Here is a 13,514-nt window from a genome sequence, read left to right as displayed (position 1 = left end):
AGGAAAAATATGACATATGAAAAGAGTTCTCGAAGTTTTACTCGATTAACCTTTTTAGAAAATGAGAGTTAGAGTGTTAATTTGATCAGAAAATTACTTATTTTTTTAATAGTTCTATAAAAGGCTTTTCCAAGTCCAATGTGACACAGACATAGTTTTTTCTATTTCAATTTTACAAAAAAATGACATTTCTCGGTTTATTTTTGTCATAAAATGATTTTTTCAAATTCTATATGGACTGCAAATGACTTCCTATTTGGAAAAATAGTTTCCGTAGTTTGGTTTTCTTAAAAAATGAGTTTTCTTATTATAAGATGGTGGCAAATATGTATTTTCCAGTTAAGTTTCGAGGAAAATACTATTTTTGTTTTAATTAGAAAAAATAATGGGTTTTTCAAATTCAATTTAAAGGAAAAACATGACATTTTTTGATTTATTTTTGTCAAAAGTGTCTTCTCTAAATTAAAAATAAACGGAAAATGACTAAATATTTTTGGGAAAAGAGTTCTTGAAGTTTCACTTTATGTTCTCGATTTACCTTTTTAGAAAATGAGAGTTAGAGTGGTAATTTGATCTGAAAATTACTAATTTTTTTTAATAGTTCCATAAAAGGCTTTTCCAAGTCCAATGTGACAAAGACATAGTTTTCTCTATTTCAATTTTACAAAAAAAATGACATTTCCAGTTAAGTTTCGTGGAAAATACTCTATTTGCTGTAATAGGACCCAAGAGTAGCTTTTCAGAAAAAGAGGTCTCGTAGCTTTACTTTGTATGATGAAAATGACTTTTTCAAGTTTAATTTTACTGAAAATTGACTTTCAAATTGATAATACGTACATAAAATAGTTTAATTTTATCAAAAAACACGTTTCGTGCGTAACTTACCTCCAAAAATGACTTTTTCAAATTCAATATGAAAAAAAAAACTACTCAAAAACTAAAAAAGGGTTATCGTGGTATGACTTTCAAAAAAGGATATTTTTATTCAAAACATTAGTAGTAACACCGGAACCAAACAGCAACAGTCTAAATGGAAGAGTCCAGATCAGAGCTAGCAACAAGAAGAGGCGTGCCACAAGGATGTGTATTGTCCCCCTACAGTTTAACCTTTACTCTGAGGAAGTATTCATCGAAACCCTCGAGAATACAACTGCAGGCATAAAAATCAATGGAAACATTATAAACAATCTTCGTTACGCAGATGATACCAATGGTAATGGTCAGTAACCTACAACAACTTCAATCTCTTATGGACATTATTGTAAAGCAATTCGGCCTTTATATGAATACGTCCAAAATCAAACTATTGGTATTCTCAAAAATACAAAGAAAAGCTACCTAAGTGCCATCTCTAAGATACCACGGCACGCTCGTCAACCAACACTGCGACCCAACACTCGAAATCAGATCAAGAATTGAGCAAGCGCGGAAAACTCTGAACAACATCAGGACACTTCTGGTAAACCGCAACCTCAGCCTGAAACTCCGGACCAGAATGCTTCGCTGTACATCTTTCCTGTTCTTTTAAATGGAAACGAAAGTTGGACCACGGATGCGGCCACAGTGAAGAAAACTGATGCGTTCAAAATGTACCTACAGGCGCATGCTGCGGATATCTTAGACAAACATAGAAGTCCTACAGCAAATGGGTAACTTCTTACGACAATTAAGGAGAGATAGGAACATCGATCGGCCTTAGACAAAATTCATTGCTGAAAGACGGACAGACGTCTACAGAAATTTCCAGAGCTGCGATTTCTCGTGCGACAATAGCCATTTGGTTCGCCAACCTCTGTAGGGAGATGGCGTCGTAAAAAAGATGTAGTAGAAAAATAACTTTTCCAAAAAAAAAAAAGACTTCACACAGTTACTTTCCGTCTTTTCGGGTTTCATTCGAACGAAAATAATTTTTTTAAAATGTTATTTTAGTGAATGAGTTGGTTAGAAAATATAAACATAAATTTTTTAAATAAGAAATATACTATTTACATAAAAAATAAGCATGAAAATTAATTTCTAAAATATATTTATTATAAAAAAACTTTTTCGACTTTATATTTATACTTCCCTGATACAATTAACCGTGACCACAATGACACCTCATTTAATTTTTTTTCAATATCAAATTGACCAAATATTTATATAAGCTAACCAATTATCAGCCAATATTTCTCGATCGCGCAATTTTCAGTTTTTTTTTCGCGAATGAGGTGCTAAAATTTCTCAATGACCTTGAAAAATAACAACCCATTATAAAAAAACATTTCTAGCGCTGACCATAAGATTAACTGACCTTTTATGATCAATTTCTGACCTTTTAGAAGATTCAATTAGGCAATCGAAATTCCGCTCATGGTGTACTAAGATCTCTGAGCTACTGTTCAGCGGTTATAATACATCCCGTGGATCTTTCTTCAATTAAAAATTTACTAGTAATCAAATATTAATTAACGCATACGTACACGGTTTTTTCATTGATTTTTCTTATTTATCCGTAATTTTGGAAAGGCCTTCATGTTGTGGAAACTAAAATACTTCAGTACTAGTAAAATTTTATACTTTTACTTTCTCTAGAATTTATGTTTAAATATCAAAATGAGGTAATTCTGTCAAGATTACATCGTTACCTCATTAACTATTTATTTGAATGATGTATAATCAAGATAGTGTCTTCTATAGATACACAATATTATCATATAATGGGATATCATACCCAAAACCAATATTATTTCATCAATTTAATTTTTTGATTTATCTCTATGAAGGAAACATAAAGATCAGTTCTTTCCTCACAGAACTCCACTTAGTTTTGGGCAGTTTTACTAAAAGTGTTTCCTTGCAATATCCATTACTATATTATACCGTTCAAAAGAATAAGATCCATTCCAATAATCCTTTAAAAACATCAACATTCATGTTCAAAACCGTGCCTATGTGTAATAAAATCAGTCTGCGCCCTTTTCCTGTTGATGGATTTAAACTAGTACATAAATTGAAGGTCTTCGACTTGTAACATCTTTTTCCAGTTTCTGGAATACTTTTTCTAGCGAAAAGTGGGATTCGACTTATTTCAGGGTAATAATTATCACCTCCAACCGTTGCAAGAACTTTGTCTATTGTCGGAAATTCATTTCTGAAGATGAACGCATCTACATTCCTTCGCAGTCTTTCTATTTGAAATTTTGGTTTACTTGGAGCTTTACGTGCTGTTTGAAACCATATTTCTCTTCTTTAATAACTACTCACTTCACTTTGTCATCAACATTTCTACATTAATGTTTATCTGATTTAAAACAATTAAAAATTAATATTTTTTCATTCAAATTAATCGATAATAATGTTTGAAATGACTGTAGTTTTTCACTAGAAATTACCCTTTCACTGTCAATCTATATCTAAGGTTGAAACGGGAAATCGGATGCTACGTCTAATAAAACTCGAGTTCCAATTTTAATATGAAGGTATTTTATTGATTTCCTCGGAAACTTACCTTGAGAAAAACGTGCCTGGTTTGGCCGTGTTGAAATATTTGACGTCTACTATTTGTATGAGTGCTTGGGCAACTGCGAGAGAACCGGTCACAGATCTCGTCATAATTTTCTTTGCTTGTTTCCTCTCCGCATATTCTTGAGCTTGAGCTTTTACCGCATTCGCGTGCTGTAACAAACATACAATGTGATACAAAAAATTTATCTATTAACGAAAAAAGACCCAAAGATAAGTATAATGGAAAATATAGAGAAAAGAAATGATATAGAGTAAGTCTCTAATATGACGAATAGTGAGTTTAAGCTACCCAAAACAAGATGGAGCTATGAGGTCATTAGTTTTTCGGTAAACCATTGTTGATTAACTTCGTAGACTCAATAGAAATCACATTTAGTGCGATATCAGTCATCAAATGAAGAGGGCCAGTGGTATTGCAATTTTAGTAGTTAGGTTAGGTATTTATTGCTTTCTTATTGAATTTGGTGAAAATCTAAAACATTTCCTTGCCTCCTAGCATATTAAATGTTTCTTATACTATTTTTTTAACACTCTAAATCATTTTTATTTTGTTACTTAGGCTAAGTTCTCAATTGAGGATAAGACTTGTGGAACAGAACTTTTTATTCCGATATCTTTTCTGACCTAGATTTTATGGCAGCCAAAACTACAGACAAGCCTCTTAAAGCGCAAGAAAATCCTAATCCTACTACAGTTGTACAAGTTGTTGAAAATATTTTATGTTAAAGTGCGAATCTAAATAACGCTCAGCCATCTACCTCTAAAGCAAAACCAAAATCTAACGAAAAACACCCATTAAGACCTCCCTCTAGCTGGACTGGACTTCCTCTATTACCTGTAGCTGAAGTTCAAAATAATTGTTAAAGAAAAAAACTTCTTTCTTTAGTAATTTCCAACACACCAGTTAAAACAGCTTTGGAAGTCATACAAAAAGGGAAATGGGAAAAGAACCATAAAAGAAATCAAGACAATTAGCAAAAGAGAACAAAGCCAAAAGTCTTAAATAAAGGAAATAAGTCGTCGAAAAGTGGAAAAAACCTTTAAACGAAAAGTGTTCAGCTCATCTTCAGAATAATCTTTTGGGGTTCAGATGAACTGGATATAATCAGCTTACATCAGACTACGCAGGAAAAAATAATGAACTTTGGTATATGTGTGCCAAATGTGAAGAATGGACTCGTGCTGCATGCACTGGACTAGACTTGAAAGAAGCAGAAGCTAAGTAGAATCAAAACAGACCTTGAAACTTCTGGAAATTCTGTGGACAAAGCTGTAATGGTAAATCTGCGGTTTTCTTTAACCATTCTGTCAACTCGTTGAACCAGCTCATCTGAAACGACAGATTCGCGTCCTTGGCCCCCTTCACCACACACATCTTTAAAATTTCGACACCATTCACGCACAACACCATCACTCATTAAGTTTTCCTCATACGCACGACTAATTCTCCGATGGCTTTCTGCAGAAATATGACCTTCAGTCTGTAGAAATCGAATCACACTTCGCAATTTACACTTTGCGGGAGTATCAATAATAGCGGACTTGTTTATGTGGTTGTAGCACAACGCCGACTGACGCCTGAATGTCAAAAATGGTGGAATGTGTAGTGTGAAAGTTTTGCAGTCGCATGCGCACTTTTTTCTGCCCGCGTAGCGTCTGTACAAAGCGATCGGGGGTTAAAACAAAGGCCCTCGTACTTAAACTTTCAATAATCGTCATTTTACCCGCAGACAGAAAGTCATCTTAGCCGCACATTGGGTAAGATGACTAATTTGATGGTTTTTAAGAAAAAATTAAAATTTTTGACATTATTTGAAACAGTCTTTACTTTACTCTATCTACATAAAACGAATTATTGGGAAATAAGACCGTTTAGTCGTACTATCGCTTCAATCCTTGCCAATTGCATCTTTCGAGATTTTTTTTATAGAATATACGGTATCAAAAATAATTCCATACTCATCCACATTATATAAAAAATTATTTCTAGGAGGTAAATTCGCAATAAATAATTTATGTATACTTAAATAATGCATAATGCGGAAAAGTAACTTAGCAATAAAAACAAGGTTATGTATAGGCGCCTTACAAGATATGTACTTGTATCTTATGTCTTGTAATGTTTAAAACATTGTACTTGAACTCATGATTGCATTAAGTAATCTTCAAAGTACATGTAACTGGGTCAAAGTTGTTTGCACATATCAGTGAAATTCGTCATTCATCAATTATTGTGTTCCATAAAACAAATCTCCTTTCAATTCATAGTTAATCGTATTAACAATGTTTATGGCTTTAAAAAAACTCTCTAAGAGCTACTTCAAATGTTCAGTGATATAATTATTTTGATGCGTAAAAATATGATAATAAAAAAGTATAATATTCCAAGGTACTTAATTTCCTCTATGATATTAATTTGAAAAAAAAAAGTTTGTTAAACGGAGTTAACGAAACAAACAAAGTATTAGGTTGTTTCTTCTCCTATTTTTGGTCTTTTACTGTGAAGCATTCATCCATTATAAACTGTAAGTGTGGTAAGTAGCTCATACTAACAATGTTGATACCAAATTTAATCTGACAAGAAAATTCCATAATTAACATAAAAAATGAAACATAAAAAAACCTTGTTAAAATAGAGTATGTAGGGTAGAGAGAGCGTTAATAATCTGTGTATAAATTATCTGTCCAAATGTGTTGAATAAGGGTGGCGCCACATTAGTATCAGGGAAAATTTTGAAGGAAACGCCTAATATTGTTTCACGTTTTGAACAACTTCTCACACTCCTGTATAACGCAAGTTATCAAAATGTTTAATACTGAACTATAATATTGAATTTTTAACTCGACATTCTTCAATTTATAAACAAAAAACTATATTTATATCCCTTCGACTACATCATCGCCATTTTGGAAGGTTTTTGAATTGTCATTTATCGTATAAAGCTGGAAACTTTTTCAATTTTTGCCCATAAGAAATACTCCTCCTTTTCTTCACCCTTATTAATTCTTGTCTTCTATTGCATGAAAATCTTATTTTGAATACGTATTTGGGTTAATTTTATTCTTAATTATCAATGAATTACTTCCAAAACCCTCTATGATCGAAAAACGTTACTAAAACGGAGTTGTCGAAACAAACGGAGTTACCGAAACAAACAAAGTATTACGTCGTTTCTTCTTCTTTTTCTGGACTTTTGCTTTGAAGAATTCATCTATTATAAACTGTAAATGTGGTATTAGCTCATACTATCAATGTTGATGTCAAATTTTATCTGAAAAGCAAATCCCACAATTGAACGAAATGGATTATAAATTTAACGTAAAGAATTTTATAAGAAATTGATAATGTTAACATTAAAAAACAAGTCGAATTTCTTTATTTCTTTTTTCACGAAGTAATGACTCCGAAAGGATTTGGTAAAAGAAACTATTATGTCATGTGCAACGTCCTCAAAAGCCATTCATCGAATCGAATTCACTATTATGCATAACAATGCTTACAATAAACTCTTATGTATGACTGCTCACAAGCAAGTGAAATAAATTTCACAAACGGATGCCACTCGAATAAAGTTTCCTTCCTTTTGAGTCGACAAGTCCGAATTAAACAGCTGACGTTGATTGACGTCAAGTATACTTTTATAAATTGGAATAAATAATTGCGGTCAGTCGATTTTCTCTATTTAGAAGTTAAAAAAAATAATAAATACATATATAAATAGTTTACGAGGTTCACCTTAAAATGATCTTACCTACATTCGCTTTAAAACTTCCTAGCGACCATGGGCATAACCAGTAAGTGCACACTTACCGATTGGGCATGTTACGTACATTACATTACAAATTAGATTAACAAATTTAAGCTCTTTTGATTATCTAGGAGAAACCACAGCCAGCGGAAAGTGTTTAACTGAAATTAATTTGAAGATAAGCTCCCCAAAATTCGTTTCAATAAATTCTTGAGTTTGTGCGTTCATTCTAGGAGCCCTTTTAACGCTGAAAGATAAGTTAGAATTCAAGCTCTTACATCTGGAGATTCAGGAGGGTCCAATCAAAAACATAGAGTTTATCAGAAACATCATATGAGCATGCATGGTCACGTGATGAAGCTCATTCAGTACCGTGGCCTTAGAGAAAAATAGTGAAGAGATAACCACTTCCAATTTGTGATAAATGTTCTTAGTGGGAAGGTATGCACTAAAGACAAAATTCATTCGTTTCCCTGGATTCCTTCGTTGCGTATCGATCTATTTTCTACATTCTAAATTTTTTTTAAAAATACCCTTAAGTTGGGTGGGCAGAATCTTCTTTTTCCGATTACAAAACTAGTCTTGACCGAATTTTGTTGACAATACTATACAATGTGCGCGATTCTAAAGGTGAAACCTCATAAAATATTCAGTAAAAGGAGCATGAAAAGTACCGTTAGTTTTGTTAAATGAACAAATTTTTGAGACCAAGCCTTAATTTGAGTTGATACATGTTTCTTAATCATACGTAATCAGCTTACAAATTAAAAAATTTTGTTAATTAGTTTACCAGGAATTTGCGAATTTTGTTGTTACAGGGCACTGACATATTTTTGTTTATAGTCTAGTAAGAAAGTTTTCCTGAAGTTTTAGAAATTAATGATCGAATTAAATGAATAAATTTAAAGATAATTTTCTACAATTAATGTGGTAACCTTTTTTGTATGAAATCAGTAGTTTCAGTTTACCAGAGCTGCTTGCTTTACTATTCTTAATTACCAGGTTTTGAAAGTTTATCGACTTCGGTACTGAGCGCTATCCGAGAATTTCCACACGGGAAAAAGCAGAAGACAGAAGACAATGAAAAATTCAGCTCTAAAATCTCGTTCAAAATGTCCCAATTGTGGCAGATTGAACGACAATTTTCTAATTTATTTCTCTAAGAGGTATTGACGATTTGTCCACAACTTCACCAAAACTTTTTAATCCATTGTGTATTATTAATTTGGATTATTTTGAAACGAAATTTTCTAATGTATTTTGAAACGGGGGCTTGATTTGTTTCACCACGTATAAGAATAAATTCTTCTCTAGCGAACAACAGCTCTATAGAGACAGAAATAACAAATTGAAATGAAGTAAAGCACATTGGCCTTAAGTAACATTTACCGACGAACTATGACTTTCGAAGCACGTACATGGAATTTTAATTCTCGTGGAATTAAAAGTCTAAGGGACGTCTATTCAGATTGTGATTTTTAGCTAAAAAATCGTAGTTTGGCGACAATAAAAAATAAGGAAAATAAGTGACAACGATTAGAGAGGTGGTTATGTAAAAATCGACCAATATCAGTAGTGGGAACTAATTTGAATATATGCTGGAGTCTATATTTTTTGAACGTGTCTAAATTAATATAAAAAAAAGTCTCGAAGATCAGAAGGGCATCGATTACAGGTTGTTTTTTGTCAAATTAAAGTGATCAGAACATACGTTCAGATATTGTTTAATTATTGAATTATTTACGAGTGATCTATCTATCTATGGAAAAACGAAATAAATTATTAAAAACAAGTGAAACAAAAATGTCAAATATTAGAAAAAACGGCAAACAGAATTGACAAAAAATGTGAAAAAACAGAAAGAGTTTATATAAAATGTCAATAATCGAACAATCCTTAACGATGCAATTAACCTAAAATGTATGAAAACTATAAAAAAACAAAAAAAAAGTCATAAGTAAGAAGAAAGTTACAAAAAAATATTATAAACCAGAAAAAAGGATAATGAAATCAGATGAAAATAACTATAATATCGAACAATATCTAACATAAAGGTTCAAATTGATAGAAAATGTCAAAAATCAGAAAAAAAAACCATAAAACGATGAAAATCAGTAGATACATACAGAAAACCTATGAAGAATAGGAAAAACCTATAGAAAAACGTGCAAATAATGGCAAATATTGAGAAAAAATGATGAAACAGCAAACAATTAAGGAAAATAAAAAGAAACTGAGGAGAAACAAGAAAAATATAGGAACGAATAGAATTAATAGAGAATGGCAGAAAATTATAAAAAACAGAGAAAACTCACAGATAAAACTAACAAAAAATGTCTTAAAACGTCCAAAAATTCAGAAAAAAAAAATAAAAAGAAACAGAAAAAACATAGAATACGTAATAAATAAGAAAAAACTTACAGAAAATGTTGTAAATGTATTAAGAACTGCAAACATATTTAAATAACGGCAAAAATTGCGAGGAAAAGGGTAAAAAATGAAAATTTCCTGCAAAATATAAAATATCTGAAAAAAGAACAAGAAAAGTATGACATTATTAGAAAATATCAGTAGGAAGAAAAAACTGCCAGAAAATTATTAACATTAGATAGAATTAACAGAAAATGTCTAAAACATGTAAAAATTGTCATAAAATCATAAAAAAATAAAAATCGTGAAAAACATGAAATAAATCAGAAAAAAAATAAAAATCTGACACAACTGACAGAAAATGTCGGAGAATTAAAAAAACAGATAAAAAACATATTTCAGAATAAGAAAAGCTCTGGGAGAAAATGATAAAAATCGATCAAGCTACGAGAAAGTGGGATTATAAAAAACAAGAAAATTTATAAAAAATGTCAATAGTTATCACAACTTGTTTTAAAAATATGTCAAAAATTCGAATCCCCTCTCAAAAAAATCAGTTGAAACCGAGGAAAGAAGTCAGGAAACTGTAGAAAAACAAAGAATAATCGCAAAAAATGTCAAAAATTAGGAAAACTTATAAAAAATGGTGAAAAACTGACAGACCAACTCATAGAATGAGTCAAAATTGAAAGAAAAAGTAAAATATCAAAAAATATAGAAAAATCTATGTAAAACCTCAAATAAAGGTAAATGCTTATAAATAAAAAAAGTGATTGAAAGATAAAACCAAGAAAAAATGTCAAAAAATAGCACAAATTGACAGAAAAATTCGTAAACTGTCAAAAATCCTTTCTACAAAAAACGGAAAAAACCCAGTTAAACCTATAGAAAATGATATAAAACCGTTAGAACTACTTACATAATAAGTAAAATTGAAAGGAATAGCAAAAACAAAAATAACAAAAAACACAAAAATCGATGTAAGACCTCAAATAATGGTACATGCTTATAGTTAGAAATAAAAAAAATAAAAAGTATGTAAAATAAGAAAAAATTAACGGAAAATGATAAAAATAAGATAAAACAAAAAAAAAATGTCGAAAAACAGCACAAATTCGCAGAAAAATTCGTAAACTGTCAAAAATCCTGCCCCTCTTTGAAAAAATATCAGAAAACTACAAAAAACGGAAAAAAATCAGTGAAACCTATAGAAAATGATATAAAACCGTTAGAACTACTTACATAATAAGTAAAATTGAAAGGAATAGCAAAAACAAAAATAACAAAAAACACAAAAATCGATGTAAGACCTCAAATAATGGTACATGCTTATAGTTAGAAATAAAAAAAATAAAAAGTATGTAAAATAAGAAAAAATTAACGGAAAATGATAAAAATAAGATAAAACAAAAAAAAAATGTCGAAAAACAGCACAAATTCGCAGAAAAATTCGTAAACTGTCAAAAATCCTGCCCCTCTTTAAAAAAATATCAGAAAACTACAAAAAACGGAAAAAAATCAGTGAAACCTATAGAAAATGATATAAAACCGTTAGAACTACTTACAGAATAAGTAAAATTGAAAGGAAAAGCAAAACCAAAAATAACAAAAAACACAAAAATCGATGTAAAACCTCAAATAATGGTACATGCTTATACAGTTAGAAATAAAAAAAATAGAAAATATGAAAAATAAGAAAAATTTATGGAAAATGATAAAAATCAGATAAACCCAAGAAAAAATTTTAAAAACCGATAAAAATTGATAGTAAATTGTCAAAACTCAGTATTATCTGTAGAAAATGATTGAATTTCATCTGCTTCCAAACTTTCAAAAAGTTTGTTTGGTTTAATTAATTCTTTGGATTTAATTATATTTCGCGATTCTAGAAATTAGTAATAATATCTATAAGATGTATCAAATCTTATTTAAATAAAGAGATACATATTTTTTATATTTCCATTTTCTCGACGACTGTTAAAATGTTACAAGTCGACTCCAAAATATGCGGAAATTGAACAGACAGAGTTGGAATGAATTTTATTGTTTATATTATTATGCAGGTAATGATTACATAATTTACATTAAGATCTAATTTTAAAACTTCCCTTGTATTTGCTTCGACAAGTTTATATGAATAGCAGAGATTTAGCTATGTGGGTGGGCAGTTTATAAGAAATAAACACTATTAAATATATACAGAGATTCATTGTATTTGTATGAATTCTTCATTATATTTATTATCGAGTTTTTAACAACTTAACGGCCTCACTTAAAAAAATTAACAAAGAACACTTTGAATATTATATTTTTTAACATTATAGAATTATATATATATGGTACTAGAAGTACCTAGCTTGACCTAGAGATGGCAGTAGTTGCTTGAAAAATACCACTGCAATAAGAAAGCAACTATACAGCGTATGTTTCAAGTTATTTGAAAGGCGTTAGCACAACCAATATAAAATCTGGACTAGATTCTACTCTGGATGAGTTAAATATGGTGTAGCAGACTTGAAGACCTGCATCGCAGTGGTCGACCAAATTAGGTAACGACTCCAGAAATATTGAAGAAAATCCATGGTAAACATAGTGAGATTCTAGTTCAGCCCTTGGGCATGTTTCTTTGGTCTCGTATGTCGATTTACAGACCAAGCTTTCCAACTTCGATATATTATTGCTCGGAGTGTTCAGTTTTAATATCAATCAATAATATGAATTCTTACATGCAAAGCTTCTACACACGATGAGGTCTTTCGTGGTTTTACCGGTTATTTACTTTTCATATCTGTTCCAGGGGTTAGTCCCAGATATTTCTCTTCTGTTTTCAACTCAATGGCTTGTTCAAATTGACTGAATACGAAAGAAAATGTGACAATAAGATAATCAGATCAAACTCAGGATTATTTCACGTTCGTCAAACTAGTGAAGTTCCTGTATTTGTGACCAACTACAGACAAAACTCTATCAATTATTTAATCTAATAACGATGCATATATAAATAGAATAGAGTGCGAGCAAGGAGAATATGTAAAATTGGAGAGGAAGGCACCGATAATAAAATTAACGGTAAGATCTATGAAAGTTGTCAAATAGTGCCACACGAATCAACCAAGATCCAAGCGAAACGTTGTTTGAGTAGAAGAATATAAATAACTCCTTGTCTTGTAAAAAGTTGATTGATGTATGAGCCGCATCGTTACTTATGAAAAATAGATTTACCTAAGCAATTCCGAACTTGCAAAATCGGTTACTAGGCAAAGAACAATTACCAGAAACCCTTGCAAAAAGAAGTCGATTCAAGCGGAAGGTTTTTTGTGATTCTGGGGGAATTATAAACTATTAGTGTGATTCGAAATCGTTCCAAATGATCGAGCTGATAACTGATACGAATGTACGAGGTCTGGCTATTAAATGACGAGACTGCGCGCCTAGAGGGCGCCCAAGACGGGTGGGGTACAAAACATTGTTGCAAAAGGCCTATGGGGACATTTCTTTATCTCATGCGCGTGTTTTTGAGTGGTGTAAGCGATTTAGTGAAGGCCGAGAGAGCATTGAAGATGACCAGTTCCCAGGTCGCCCTGTGACTGTTTCAACTACGGAAATTGTGCGTGCAGATCGTCGAATGAGCCTCCGGATGATTACCGAGGCCGTGCCGAGGCTGTAAACACCGAAAAAGAAACAGCAAGAAAAATTTTACACGAGAAATTACACATGACAAAAGTCTATGCAAAGTTGGTGCCAAAAAATCTGACTCCTGACCAAAAGCACTTGCGTCAACGGGTCTGCTCAGATTTCCTTGAGAAGTTAGATCTTTGAAAGGGACTCGATTTGAGGCAATGGAGAGAGGAGGCAGATCTCCTAAAGGCGCTAACCAAAGAAGATTTC

The 13,514-nt window shown here is 31.4% G+C and overlaps 1 protein-coding gene across 1 annotated transcript in view; it reads right to left on the bottom strand.

The window, feature by feature from the left end:
- Positions 1–13,514, bottom strand: part of LOC130901613 (GAS2-like protein pickled eggs) — an 87,282-nt gene that overhangs the window by 23,079 nt on the left and 50,689 nt on the right. Inside the window, exon 3 of the mRNA XM_057813099.1 lies at positions 3,491–3,657. Within this exon, the coding sequence (XP_057669082.1) occupies positions 3,491–3,657 (167 nt within the window). The remainder of the gene's footprint in view (positions 1–3,490; positions 3,658–13,514) is intronic.

The sequence above is a fragment of the Diorhabda carinulata genome, chromosome X (assembly GCF_026250575.1).
Source record: "Diorhabda carinulata isolate Delta chromosome X, icDioCari1.1, whole genome shotgun sequence".
Classification (NCBI taxonomy): Eukaryota; Metazoa; Arthropoda; class Insecta; order Coleoptera; family Chrysomelidae; genus Diorhabda; species Diorhabda carinulata.
This window is presented reverse-complemented; position numbering and strand designations above follow the sequence as displayed.